Consider the following 14,968-nt stretch of genomic DNA (forward strand, 5'->3'; position numbering starts at 1 on the left):
ACAGCTTTGAAATATTCTATGACCACCTTTATTCTTCAGCGCAGCCTGAACCATCTTAGGTAGATTTCTTTAAGCAGTCATCTCGACTAGCTCCCCGGACTAATCTCAAGCTCCTCTCTGGATGTACACTGCTTTTCCATTCCGTGTTTTCCTGTTCGGCAATGTTTTTATTGCATCAGCAGTGTGTTTGGGATCATTGCTATGCTGTGCAGGGGTTACCTGCATGGTGGATCACAATCTGCTGGTACTTTTCTGGATTCGTAATTTCATCAACTTTGACAAAACCCCCCAAACCACAGAAGCAAATTCTATGTGTCCTGTAAGTCGAGTCCAGTCAGAGTTATTTCTGTAGCGCATTTTAAATAACCTATGTTGACCAAAATATACACTAGCAAATATACACTATATATATAACTGTCACTACATAAACAATAAAACTCAAATAAAACAATTTTAAAGACTACGTTTGCATAATAACAGCCAAGACAGTCCACTCAGCTAGTGTTTTAAAGTGAGTGAAAGACTGGAGGGCTCTGATGTGAACAGGTAAGATTGGGAGCCACCACTGAAAAGGCTCGATCACCTCTGCTTTCAAGCCTGGATCTACAAATATCTAAGAGCAGCCAGTTCGCAGACCTCAGGCTCGGGTAGGATCGTCGGGTTGTCAGGTAAAGGAGAACCAAACTGTGGAGACTCTTAAAAACAAGTCAGAAAATTTAAACTGGATCCTGACCACAGATTATTTATATGACATTAAAATTATACACACACTGCATCAGTGTTTTTTTTAATACTCGTGAATACAAACAGGCATATCACTGTTGCTTTGTTTAATAACAATATTAACATGGAAAAACTCTTGATAAGGTTTAATAATATAAAAAGATGGTAAATTGTCATAAATATATTCAACACTTCCTGTTATATTGAGAATTAAGTTTGTAGGTCGTTCAGTAATAACTGAATTATGATGAAATCTGAAGGTGATGGAAATTTAGATACATTTATATAAGCCTAAAATAATAACACAGGGTTTCCTGTAAGGCCGGGGTGGGGGTTTTAGATGCGTCCTTGATCCAACACAGCTGATTCAAATGGTTAAATGACCTCCTCAACATATCTTCAAGTTCTCCAGAGGCCTGGTAATGAACTAATCCAATTTGTGTTGACCATGGTTTTATCTAAAACCTGCAGAACTGTTCCCCACCACTGCTCTAAAGGTCATAGATTTGGTGCTATTACAGCAGTGTCCACAAGATGGCAGTGTAGCTCCATGGCAGATTAACCAGAAGGCTGGCGCCCTTCCCCATCACCACAGAAACATATTCAAAACACCAGATCAGTTTCAGACATAAAATATTTTATTTGAAGCACTTAGTTCTGATATACATTATCCCACAGCTCGTTTCTCAGCCCACTCCAAATGCCATGAACAGGAAGCCGTTGCCTTGTGTTGCATTAATTCACCGATCATCACAGCAGCAGATTCTAACTACCAAACGCCCCACATAAATTCACAAAATCTACAGGTTCCAGCCGTCCAAATATCAAGACCACATCCATTTTTGTCTGAGTCGCACTGATTGCTCAGAGACACTTCTACAAACATTATCAAAAGCAGTTCGATTTTAGGAATATATCAGCACTGGCTTCCGTACAAAACACCCACTGTGTTACTGAAGCAACCACGAATGCTGTAAAATGTCCAAAAGAAGAGTAGCGTGTGTATTCACGTGCACAGATGCAAGAACAACATGGCTTATTAGCGTTGGTGCAGAATCGTCAGGATCTCCTTTTTACTAGACTGACTGAAGGCAATGTAGTGTCAGATCTGACCTTTGACCTGAAAGCTAAGCATGAATTAAAGTAATCAGCTGGCATGTGAATACAAACCTGTAGCAGAGGGTCTTTGTGCACGGGGAGTAACCTGCATCCTTAAACTTTCCTGAACCTGCCTGTGAGCAGCAAACCACAGGCCTGTGTGCTGTGCAGGAATGCTATTGCTTTAGGTTTTTCCTGTAGTGACAAAAGTAGTGAAATCCTTTAAAAAAAAAAAAGAAAAACAAAAAAAGAAAAGTTAGTGTGTTGGTTTTAATAGAGCCTGACGGGGTAGTTATCTTTGGCTAAATGTAGAGTATGCACCATATGCAAAATAGATACATATAATTTATACATATTTGATCATAATGGCTTCAATTTCTGATTTATAAATATAAAGCTTTAGCTTTAGTGTGGCGGGGACCTTATTGGGGTGGTTTCGAAAACTTGGTGTTTGAAGAGAACTACACTTCTTCCAGATTCCACTCACAATAACTACAAACAGCATTACAGCAGAAGCACTCGTTGCATAGAACCTGTGTGTGTCGTTCATAAAGCGCACTAGAACAGCTTCCATCAATAAAACACTCGCTTATGTTACCAGTCACAGGTCAGCTAGTTAATACAGTAATATCTAAAACTACAAAAAAGTCACCAAACAAAATATTAGCGCACAAATTAATCACTTTCATCGTGTCATTATCTGCAGAAACTAATATCGTTGCATTCGTTCAACATTAAAAAAAAGGTTTGTTTTTAAGGCTCGACCCTGCAGATGCATTACTGCGCCATGCAAATACACACATTCGATTGCAAGCAGGCAATGAGACACTGAGATAGGAAGCTGACATTGAAGAGTGTACATAAGGTCTTCTGCTTATTGCAGGCTTACTATGACACATTTATTGTGTTATTCTCTCTCTCTCTCTCTCACACACACACACACACACAAACACACGCACAGACACGCTACGCAACTCTTTCAGGCTTTTCGGGCAAAGTGAGAACAAACGGAAAAAGAACGCCTTTCGCCTCCAGAGGTGCCCTCAGCGTCTCCTCAACAAAGTAGGCGTTCTCCTCCTCCACTACAAACTGGAGAGTCTGGCTTTTGTTCACGCAGTAGATGCAGTTCCCGATGACGGCACACCTGAAGGGTAAGTGACTCCCGAGCCTCTGCGACATGCAGTCGTGCCACATTTTCACGATGGTGTTGTACTTGAAGACGTTGATCCCCTGCTCGCGGCTGACGTCAAAGCGGTAGATGAAGCTTTTCAGCGCCACCATGTCGGTGGACTTCTTCCTGCTGTTGTTGTAGGGGCACTCCTGCCACTCGTCTCTCTTAGGGTCGTACTTGAGGAGGCGGTAGAAAAGAGAGCCGCCCGATACGTAAATTTCTCCACTGCAGGTGGTCGCCTCGTGGGCCACTGCAAAGGCTCCCTTGGGCAAGGGGGCTACTGTCGTCCAGCGGTCCATTCGAGGGTCGTACTTTTCCACCGTAAACAAACATTCCCCTCCAATGGCATACAGATAGCCATCCATAGATAGGAGCTTTAGCTGGGCACGGGCCTGGTTCAGAGGTCTGACCTCGGCCCAGCGGTTGGTTATAGGGTTGTAACAGAAGACCTTGTCTGAAACCTTGCCTTTGTCCCCGTAGCCCTTTATTCCCCCGGCCACAAACAGGTAGTTATACATGGTGCAGATCCCACAGCCTTTAGTATTTACGTCCTCGGGCATGGCAGTCAAAGGTCTCCAGTCATTTGCTGTCTCGTTAAAGTGGTAAATCATATGGTTCTCCTCCAAAGACCCCACCGACAAGGGGCTCTGTGGCCGGCTGCCACAGCGACTCGGCGGCCGGCTCCCAACTCTGTCGAACACGTCGTTTATCTCTGCAACCATCAGAGTCTTCCTCCCCTCCATTCTCTTCTTCAGAATCAGATCCCTCTCGGATCCCGTCAAACGCCCGTACGCGGCGGGGTCTTTGAGGACCTGGAGGAAGTTGTCGCTCATGAATCCGTAGGCGGTCTCCTTCAGTTCACTCAGCCGCTGCTTCTTGGCGATGGTGAGGATCTCGTAGCAGTTCTCCGCCGTGATTTGTTCAGACATGGAGTCCATAGCTGCCTGGACGGCACAGGGGATCTGCAGGATTTTAGCCCCCGTGATGACATCGACTACATTGTCTTTGCTAACACTGATGTTTGAAGTGTACACATAGTCTATCAACGTGGACAAAGTCTTATAACTGATACCCTTCACTTTCAGGATGTTGCGTGACAGCCGTGCTTTGAAGTAGTCACTCTTCTCAGCTAGGACAGACCTGTGAGCGTTGATCGTCTGCCCACCTACCTCTATGACTAAGTCGGGCTCACTGTGGGGCTGTGTGTTTCCAGCTTCCTGGCTGCCGTCCCTGTGCGCCAGGATTGATTTTAGAGCCGGCTGATCGGCTTCCTGTTGGGCCTGGCTGGGCAGGTGTATGGAGGAATCTGCACTGTAGGACACTTTAGCTCGGGCGCCGTTGGGGATTTCGCCACCTGCACAGTTTTGCTGCATGCCAGCAATGTGATTGGAGCCAGTGTGAGGTGGGGCTTCTGGACTTTCCTTGTCACCTGAAAGGTAAAACCGATCAGCACTCGAGATGTACGAGCTGCCACCTTTCTGGTTATCAGTGTGGTTATTCTCCATCAGGCTTCCATCCAGCAGGTATTCCTTTTCAAACCCTGGAGGAGGGCTGAAGCCGGGCTCATCTTGCAGGAATCCCTGGACGAACCCTGGACATAAATTCCTGTTTTTGTCAGTAAGCGTGATAAAGTCCGAGTTCGCCGTGTGGAGAATGGCATCAGCCTCCACAGTGACAGCCCCTCCTCCCTGCCTGTGGCCCTCAGTCATCTCAATGTACTCACTGGTGATGGGAGACAGCGTTCTCACTGATCATGCTGAGCGGACGGACAAAGCTGTGAGGGGATTCCTCTCTCTTCACCTACAGTTGGAGAAAACAAAGAGGGAATTCAATCAACATCCAGTGGACTAGAACAAAAAGAACCCGTCTGGAAGCTGCAAAGACTTTCTCGCTCTCTAAGGGGCGCCCTTTCTCGAATATCTTGAAAACATTTGAAGGAAAAAGACTTTTGCTGCCAGTAATGATTTGCCATCACGCACAGCCTTTGAGCAACATCTGCAGCTCAACAAAGAAACACAAGTAATCCCGACATGCAGCTTCTGCAAACTGCCCACTGCAATAATCACCCTGTCCTCTCTATGTGGTAATCTGTACACATGCAGAACGCATGCGCATATGGTGGCACTCCGATGGAATAATGTTTAATAGGAAGGAAAACGTTGATTTTTGGAATTGTGTCCAAAACTCCTGTTTGTTTCCTTCAAGGATAACGTCGCTCGAACGAGCCATAGCTGCTCATTCATTAGAACTGAGTCGGATTTAAAGCGTTTTCGTGTAATTGCAACACAATGTGAAATCAAAGCATGGATTTTTGCGCGTTCTCGGTAAACTGCGACCTACCTTCGTTTTCTGGCTGTGATCAACAGCTCGACACCAGCGCTTTCCCTGCTCGTCCCTGCACAAAGCTCAGTTACGTAAGACAGTCCCGATGAAGCTGCGAGCCTGAGCTTCCCGGGACGAGTTCACCTCACGGTCGATTCCGATTCACGGTCACCTTTATTTCTACCTCCGGACACTCCGGGCTGCCGTTTCATCCGCTCATCCTGTAAAATGTGCCGGAGCTCCGCGGCGGAGGCGAGGCAGGGGGACGATCAAACAGTCATCTCAAGTCACACCTCCTTCAGATCAGCCGTGGACGTGTAATTTCCTCCGGTGGAAAGTGCGGAGAGCCGATGCGCGCGTCCAAGCTGGAGCAGAGGACCGCAGTGATAGGCTCCCACCTCCACGAGCACTCCGGATGTTGATTTTTGTTGTCTTTATTTATTTGAGGAACAGCTGGCTGGAGCGAGGTGGTTATTATTGACCCAGACCACGCCCTCATCGGTCGGCGTTAACCCCACACTCAACGGCGCGTGCCTCCATCTGCTGTGCGCGCGCGCTGGACACAGCATTCCTGCACATGATCCGTGTGAGGGGGGACCGCGGGGGGTCAAATATAAGTCCATGTGCATGTAACATCTGTAAGCTCATATAAGCATCACACACACACACACACACACACACACACACACACACACACACACACACACACACACACACCCCTACTAAAAAGACCGCTTCGGTATAATTCATATGTGATAATACAGAAATAATGAGATCTGCGAAAACTTTGTGACAGTGGGTACAACCTGCAGAGGGTCAGCCGTGACGTCCCCACACTAAGACGTATGGAGGAAAAAGCCCGTAGAGGTCCTGGATGGCTGGGCTCATCCCGGGTAGCCAAAGCATGGCATCATTCCACATCAGAGATGCAGCTCACAGCTGAGCGTCTTTAAAACTAAAACACTGAAAATATATTCAAAGCATTCACCAACCTGTCAACGGAATGACCGCTAACATCAAAAAATGTGAAAACAAATCCAAGAGGCTTTCGCTGCATGAGATACAGTACAGTACAGATTTCTTACACTGTGTTTATGCCACATCTGCCCCGAATCAACAGCACTGGTAATTACCAAAGTCATGTCTCATGTTTCTGTTTGGGCTAATCCACCAGTATGCACAAGCTCTCTAATCAAAATGATATTTTTAATGCTAGAACATAATTATTGCTTTATATTTATTGATAACTACAGTTATTCATTTGCAATCCTGAACAGAAAGATGAATTTCAGCGTTTGAATGTTCAGCTTGATTAATTCCCGACTTCTCATTATGTTCCCACTCAAACCCTGCAGTGTGCACGTGGCAGAACATATACAGGCAGGTGAATGAGCCATGCTCTCTGAGCTCATCTATACAAAATGACAGAGCTCTGTCAGATCAGTTCAGTCCCATTACATTTATGTAACACAGTTTACAACTGATCTCAAGGTGCTTCATACTGCGAGGAAAAGACTCAGAGATAACAGTGTTTGAAGATGTTTCAGTTACAAGCTTTTAACATGGAGAAAGGAGCATTTACTTCTTCCTGAACGGGCTTTTATATTGGTCGCTAAAGCACTGCACTGTTACAGTATTCTTTGAATATCTTCCATCTTTGCTCATATATATATAAAGGTCTTTTTAGTCAAACCGTATAATATTTCATGTTTTTGTTTAAAAGAAGACAGCCTCACAGAGCAGCAGCAGCGTGGGTCTGTGACCTCTCCTCCACGGAGGCTGCATGTCTTAACAACTGACCTTCAGATATAAAAATAGAGGGAAGCCACGGCGAGGGCATCAAACAAATATCAACCCTGTGAGATTAGAGGGCATTCAGCTGGGAGTTTTAATGCCAGATATTTTCAGAACAAAGCCTCGCCGAGGACTGATACAAGCACATGAAATGAGCGTCTCCATGGAAACCTCAGGGTCAGACGGAAAACAAAAGACTTCCCGTTGCAGAGCTGTCAGACAGCCTGATAACTGGGTTACTTACAATGAGATCATCTGTGTTTGACTTCTAGTTAATGCAACATTCTGTAGGTGCAGCATATAAGATACTACCCAGAAAACTCAGATCAGTATTAGCAATCAGGTGCTGAGGATTGTGGGAACATGTCCAAATGTCTATTTTTGTTAGAACTCATAGTGAAACCTGGTTGTGCAATGGTGGACGTGGGCGTTATGAGAGAAAGTGCCTTGACCCTCTCTGCTCCGCAGCAGGAGAAATCCCGGAAGAGCTGCATCAGGCTCAGTTCCTGCCGCCCCTCAGGCACATTGCTAGTCCTGGCATGTACCGATAGCTGCACACAATCACAGCGCAGTGCAAGGTTAGAGTCGAGCACAGAGGCACGCCGACACCCTTTGGCCCTCTCTGATCGTCTCCGAGTCGTCTCGCACACTGTATGTCTTCACCACCATGTGACCGCCTGTGTGTTAGTGTGCTCCTCTGTAAACCTGAACAAGTGACAAATCTCCACTAAACTTCAAAGGAAAAAAGTTTACTCAATAAAACAACGTTTATAGATTTGTTAATAAACATAATTACATAAAAGGCACGAGAAAAGTATAAATCTTTTATATATATTTTCTTAAAACATTGTTATGCCAGAAAAAAGTGAATTAGGGTAAAAAACAAAAAGAAGAAAATCTGTGGTGTTGGCAGCAAGTCTTTCCTCCCTTTAAGAACAGAAACCTGGCCAGCAGGGATCCTCATCAGGCCTTCACAAACTCTTTATTCATCTGAAGTTTACCTTTTTAAAAATCCCTTTTCTCTGTTAACATAATAGTCTGAGCATCAGAGATGGTACAAGAGGAAATCGTTTCCATAAGGACACGGACACACACACACACACACACACACACACACACACACACACACACACACACACACACACACCAGCTCTAACCTTACAACAAATGTTCACGTGACAGCAGATACCTCGTGCGTCTTCAAGCAGTCTGGACCGCCGCTTGTTATCTCCTAATTTCTTTTCAACACTGATTTAAATACTGCAGATCCAGACGTTGGACCTGAAACACTGGAGAGCACTGAAATGTGTTAGCTAGGTTACAGAGCAACGTCCAACACTCGGTAGCAACAGAGACTGTTTCTGTTACAGGTCCGTCCTCAGTACGACCTTCGGTAGCTGTCATTTCCTCCTGGTTTTTCGGATCTTTGTCCCGTTCCAGTTTAAATAAGACACTTAGTTGCTTTGATTGATCCCAAATATTCTGTCAAGTGTTAACAGTAGACCTTGTTGTGTGCAGCACTTCTGGATTCACCTGAGGAAAACAAAAAGGTACATGTAAGGTTTTCTATACTTCATGTAGACATTACCTGCTGATGACTAATGCTAACCTCCCACCTTGGTGCTGGAGTCACATGTTGAGTAAGGGGATCTGCCAGATCATGATGGTAGAGGTGGTGTCCTCATGGCGAGACTGCTTGGTCTTCTTGTTGACCCTGCGGTGTCCCAGACCTCCAGAGACCACCAAGAGAGAGCTGACATCCACCTTACTTGAGCGGCGGCCTCTCTGGTGATGGGCCGGGTCGTGGAGCACATCATAAAGGGCCCCGTCCTCAGGCCCGTGCTCCAACGAACCCTGGGATGGAGCCAGCGAGCCACAGGACGAGGAGGACAGGGAGTCCTGGAGAGCCATGGCAGTGCAGCCCGCCTCTCCCAGCCACACCCCTCGTCCCTGCGAGGGGGTCGGGGCTGAGTCTGATGGAGGCTGGGTGCTCTCCACATCCTTTGACTCTGCAGGCTGCAGTGGGCCTGACGGCTGGTTACACACTGCAGCGGCGGCGGTGAGGAACTTCACCGGTCCGCTGTGAGCATGTAAGGACACCATGCCCCGACCTAAGAACGGGCACGAACATTCAAAGTTAATCTCAGACTTGAACCTGGACATGTTGTTTATCATAGATGCAGGTACACTCCACAGTACACTATGAACCTGAGTGACACCCCGTTCTAAATGTGATGTCAAACCAACCTTTGTAGCTGTAACAGCTTCAACTCTTCTAGGAAGGCTTTCCACAAGGTTGGGGAGTGTTTATGGGATTTTTTAAAATTTCTAATTCATCCCAAAGTCGTTCTATCAGGACCCTGTGTGGGCCCAGTCAAGTTCATCCACACCAAACTCGTCCATGTCTTTATGGACCTCGTTTTGTGCACTGGTGTGCAGTCGTGCCATCCCCAAACTGCTCCCACAAAGTTGGGAGGATGCAGTTGTCCAAAGTGTCTTTGTATGCTGAAGCATTAAGGGTTCCTTTCACTGGATCGAAGGGGCAGAGCCCCACTGCTAGAAACCCCCCCCCCCACCAAACTCTACACTTGGCACAGTGCAGTCAGATGAGTACCGTTGCCCTGGCAACCCTCAAACACAGACTCGTCCATTGGATTGTCAGATGGAGAAGCGTGATTCGTCACTTTGAGAAAACGTCTCCTCTGCTCTAGAATCCGGTGCTTTACTCCACTGCATCCGATGCTTTCATTGCGCTTGGTGATGTAAGTCTTGGTCACCATGGAAACACTGTTCCTGAGCTAATATGAAGGCCACATGAACTTCGGAGGTCTGCTATAATCCCACTAACAGCTGACTCTGGAACATTTAGTGGTGAGGAAAGTTCATGACTGGATTATACACCTGTGCCATTGAATTGACTGGAACACCTGAATTCAGTAACTTGAATGGTTGACTGAATCATTTTGGGACTATAGTGTTGGTCTATTACTGCACCTTTAATGTCTCACAGCAGAAATGAGGACAAAAGTTGCACAATGTAACTTTTGTAGTCAGTGCACTACAGGTCCAAACAGCTGCCCACATACACCCACCATGCAGTGATGTTAGAGTGTTACCTGTTACTTTAGGGATGCCCTGCAGCCTGGGGACAGAGAGCGCTACAGTCACTCCCAGGTTGGTCCCTACCAGCAGCAGACCATGACAAACCAGCAGACTGCTCACCGACACTCTCTGGTTCCCTACAGAAAAGGCAGAAACATCAGTTTAGTCACACCTAAATGAATGAATGCTTTCTGGAGTAAAACCACAGATAGGTGTTTATAATGAGACGCAGCTTAGCAAACGCATCCTCCCACACCGAGCGCACAGTCACAGGGTCACTTTACCAGGCTGCATAACAACAAACCACAGTGCAAAGCAGGGAGGGAGGTACGAGGCAAAATCTCTGCAGCCATCATGTTCAACGCTCACTTGTCTCCAGGGCAACGTAGAGAGGAGCCTAAATAAAAGCAGCTCTTTTCAAGTATTTGAACAGAGTAAGTGAACTATTATAGTCGCTTTGAGTCAAACAAACAAACACAAAAGTGTTACGTAACAGAAGGAGTGAGGCGTAATGCAGCAATTAGCGAAGGAGCTCTGCCTCTATTCAGAAAACTTCGGGCGGTTACAATAGAACAATCTGAGCCGACCTTTCCTGCGGTCACAGACATCGCTGTGAGGCCACTTTGCAGGCTAAAAGCTGCGATTGTTCGGTTAACCTTTCAGCAGCAATAAATTCACCGCCTTTGTTAAGTGACTTATTACGTGGAACCTGGAACTCATCTCAGAACATCTCCACTTGGTGCCGTGAATGCAGTCAGACATATTTATCATATTTTTTATGACTGTAATAAGGATCTGGGGTTTTTGTAAAAACACTCTTCCAGTCCTGCTATGTGGGCGGCGAGACTGTCGTGAGTCATTACTGCTGCAACAGCTTGACTTGAATTTCCTCCCTCAAAGTAATCCTCTCGGGCCTTTAGCCAAAATTACTGCCAGTCTATCTGCCTGACCCTCCCCACTAGAGCTGACCCCTCGCATGAGGCGCACGCTCCACGCTGCCACACTTCCCGGAATCCTGCCAGATATGCGGGCAGGTACTGGGCCTGCGTCTTACCACATGTGCTTCTAATGAGAGTCCAGAGTTAGCAGAAGCACGCAGACTGCCGGTTGGGGGTCTTGCTCAACTTCCTTCTTTCATAATATTTGGAGTTCCCCACCCAGAGGGTGAACTAAAATAAACCCGGAGTGAACGGCAACACGACCAGGCTTTGGCCTTCATCCTTCACCAGAGCACTTCTTTGATCGCCACTTAGTCTTGACAACCAGCAGCAGGACGCCGGAGTAAATCCCAAACACTGCAAAAACACCCTGCATCAGCCTTTCAGCCTGGAAAGAACTCCGATCAGCACATTGTGAGTAACAGCAGCGTCAACTTCTTCTATCGCGCACCCTGAAATGCTGAAGGCAGGTTTGGTCTGATTCATACCTGCAGTCATCAGTCTGTAGGTCTGTGATTGTTAGCCAAAGATCTGGAGACATTAATTTTAGACCTGTGGTGAATCTAAACGAGAAGTCATAATTACAGTTTCTCTCTATTGGCAGAGACATTCAAAGGACGTGATGATAGAAAGGCTTAAAATGGCCACAAACCATTAGCTAGAAGGTAATGTGGGACACACATGTTATCATTTACAGCTTATCAACACAAATAATCCCTTAATTTCAGTGCTAGTCTAGCATCCTGCCAAAGAGAAGAACAGATTAAGACAAGTTATAACAGGAGCTGTTTCATGTTCAGCTGCACAGTTTTCTCCTGTCCACTCGGGCCTTTCAGATCTGAAATGTGCGTCTTTATTCAGCAGTTTGTGCAAAACAAACAAAACAAAAAAACAGTGGCACACAAACGAGAAGAACTGAAGGTGTTATTTACCCCCCCCCCCAATGTTTGCCTGCCAATAGGCCACGCATGGCTGCCTATTTAGGTCACCGAGCGGCAGACAAAGGCAGGCTAGTCCCTCAGCTCGGCAGCCAGCCAGTCGCCACCATCCTCTGAGACATCATCACAGGCAGCCTGCTCCCATGATGGAGTACCACCCTTTGATACGTTTACTAAAAATATTACTCTCATTTTCACCAAGCACTAACTCCATTCACTCTTCTCACTGGGTTTTTCCATATTTCCTTCACTTTTTTACTTCTCACATTCCAGTTTACTTAAGAGGTGCAGCTCTGCACCGAGCTGCCCGCTCACATGTTTAATCCCGAGCAGATCAGGGAGACATGACAGGCAAAAACAGGTTTTTGTTCATGCAGTGTAGATTTTAGGATTTGACTTCTGTAATGAAAAAAGAAAAAACAGAATTCAGAAAACGTGCAATATAACAAATAATTGCCTCCATGCGAGCGATTAGCTGGGAAATTTTCCTACAGGGAACATTTACATACAGTGGGGCAAAAAAGTATTTAGTCAGCCACCGATTGTGCAAGTTCCCCCACCTAAAATGATGACAGAGGTCAGTAATTTGCACCAGAGGTACACTTCAACTGTGAGAGACAGAATGTGAAAAAAAAATCCATGAATCTACATGGTAGGATTTGTAAAGAATTTATTCGTAAATTAGGGTGAAAAATAAGTATTTGGTCAATAACAAAAATACAACTCAATGGTGTTTTCGATAGTTTTCCCAACTTGTCTTCTCGTTACAATCTCCCTGTTACCCATTTGTTTCGCTATTTTCAAATTCGAAATTTTGTTGCTAAGTGTTTCCCAAATTTCCCCTCTTTGCCTCCAGAACAGCAGTGGGAAACTACGTTATCATTTATTCCTCATCACAGAGGAACCATTTCGAAACTCTATGATGCTATTCTGTCTTTTAGTAACCACTCTAATGTTAAGCTTAAGCGTACATGGGAAGAAGAACTGGGATTTCGAATACATGAGGAGTCTTGGGAACAGGCTATAGCGAGAGTACGATCTTCCACCTCCTGTGCTCGTCTTGGACTTATTCAATTTAAGGTCATACACAGGGTGCATTTCTCTAAGTCTAGACTTTCTGAATTGTATCCAGAAGTGGAAAATAAATGTGATAAATGCCATGGTTCTCCTTGTCACCTTAGCCACATGTTTTTTCTGTGCCCTGAGCTACAAGGTTTCTGGACAAGGTATTTTGCTATTATGTCAACTGTTCTTGGGGTAACTCTTCATCCTTGTCCTTTGATTGCTGTATTTGGGATTCCTGCTCGCTCACTTACACTTGATTCCACACAAAGGGATATTATAGCCTTCACATCCCTATTAGCGAGACGTCTAATATTGTTGCATTGGAAGTCTGTTAAGTGTCCTACTATTTCCCGGTGGCTTAAAGATGTCATGTTTTTTTTAAAACTTGAAAAAATTAAATATACGTTGAGAGGTTGCACAGCCAAATTTTTTCACAAGTGGCAACCCTTTATCTCTTATTTTGCTAGTCTAGAGGTATTGCCTGTTTAAATCTACTTTTGTTACTGTTATATTCCTCTAATATGTTTGATGGTTGTGTTGATCTGTGTGGGACTGGGGGGGGGGGGGGGGGGGGGGGGCGTTTTGTTTTGTTTTTTTTTGTTTTTCTTTTCATATATATATATGTGTTAATTAGGAAAATTAAGAAAGGTTGATTGTATTTCGGTAACTGCAAGTACTGTTTTCTTTTTTCAATAAAAATATTTTCAAAAGAAAAATACAACTCAATACTTTGTAACATAACCTTTGTTGGCAATAACAGAGGTCAAACGTTTACTATAGGTCTTTACCAGGTTTGCACACACAGTAGCTGGTATTTTGGCCCATTCCTCCATGCAGATCTTCTCGAGAGCAGTGATGTTTTGGGGCTGTCGCCGAGCAACACGGACTTTCAACTCCCGCCACAGATTTTCTATGGGGTTGAGGTCTGGAGACTGGCTAGGCCACTCCAGGACTTTCAAATGCTTCTTACGGAGCCACTCCTTTGTTGCCCGGGCGGTGTGTTTTGGATCATTGTCATGTTGGAAGACCCAGCCTCGTTTCATCTTCAAAGTTCTCACTGATGGAAGGAGGTTTTGGCTCAAAATCTCACGATACATGGCCCCATTCATTCTGTCCTTAACACGGATCAGTCGTCCTGTCCCCGTGGCAGAAAAACAGCCCCATAGCATGATGTTTCCACCCCCATGCTTCACAGTAGGTATGGTGTTCTTGGGATGCAACTCAGTATTCTTCTTCCTCCAAACACGACGAGTTGAGTTTATACCAAAAAGTTCTACTTTGGTTTCATCTGACCACATGACATTCTCCCAATCCTCTGCTGTATCATCCATGTGCTCTCTGGCAAACTTCAGACGGGCCTGGACATGCACTGGCTTCAGCAGCGGAACACGTCTGGCACTGCGGGATTTGATTCCCTGCCGTTGTAGTGTGTTACTGATGGTGACCTTTGTTACTTTGGTCCCAGCTCTCTGCAGGTCATTCACCAGGTCCCCCCGTGTGGTTCTGGGATCTTTGCTCACCGTTCTCATGATCATTTTGACCCCACGGGATGAGATCTTGCATGGAGCCCCAGATCGAGGGAGATTATCAGTGGTCTTGTATGTCTTCCATTTTCTGATGATTGCTCCCACAGTTGATTTTTTCACACCAAGCTGCTTGCCTATTGTAGATTCACTCTTCCAAGTCTGGTGCAGGTCTACAATACTTTTCCTGGTGTCCTTCGAAAGCTCTTTGGTCTTGGCCATGGCGGAGTTTGGAGTCTGACTGTTTGAGGCTGTGGACAGGTGTCTTTTATACAGATGATGAGTTCAAACAGG

At 45.5% G+C, this 14,968-nt stretch overlaps 2 protein-coding genes across 5 annotated transcripts in view; both read right to left on the bottom strand.

Moving 5' to 3' along the window:
* Window positions 1-1,339: 1,339 nt before the first annotated feature.
* kbtbd11 (kelch repeat and BTB (POZ) domain containing 11) lies at window positions 1,340-5,834 on the bottom strand. The gene is made up of 2 exons (XM_086275354.1): window positions 5,333-5,834; window positions 1,340-4,792 (listed from the first exon to the last, which is right to left on the bottom strand). Exon 2 carries the CDS (start codon window positions 4,699-4,701, stop codon window positions 2,788-2,790), a length of 1,914 nt encoding a protein of 637 aa, XP_086131480.1. The 5' UTR covers window positions 4,702-4,792; window positions 5,333-5,834; the 3' UTR covers window positions 1,340-2,787.
* Window positions 5,835-7,856: 2,022 nt separating this feature from the next.
* arhgef10 (Rho guanine nucleotide exchange factor (GEF) 10) overlaps window positions 7,857-14,968 on the bottom strand; it is a 57,890-nt gene continuing 50,778 nt past the window's right edge. For 3 of the 4 annotated variants that reach the window (XM_086275352.1, XM_086275353.1, XM_086275350.1), the window contains 3 exons: window positions 10,225-10,347; window positions 8,725-9,219; window positions 7,857-8,641 (listed from right to left, as the gene is read on the bottom strand). In XM_086275352.1, the coding sequence (XP_086131478.1) occupies window positions 8,738-9,219; window positions 10,225-10,347 (605 nt within the window). In that variant the 3' untranslated portion in view covers window positions 7,857-8,641; window positions 8,725-8,737. Of the gene's footprint in view, window positions 8,642-8,717; window positions 9,220-10,224; window positions 10,348-14,968 lie in introns of all 4 variants that reach the window. The other variant, XM_086275351.1, reaches the window with a different exon arrangement.

The sequence above is a fragment of the Aulonocara sp. 'chitande type north' Nkhata Bay genome, linkage group LG19, assembly GCF_057382095.1.
Source record: "Aulonocara sp. 'chitande type north' Nkhata Bay isolate Kocher_YH1m ecotype deep benthic linkage group LG19, A_spYH_male_GT1.1, whole genome shotgun sequence".
Classification (NCBI taxonomy): Eukaryota; Metazoa; Chordata; class Actinopteri; order Cichliformes; family Cichlidae; genus Aulonocara; species Aulonocara sp. 'chitande type north' Nkhata Bay.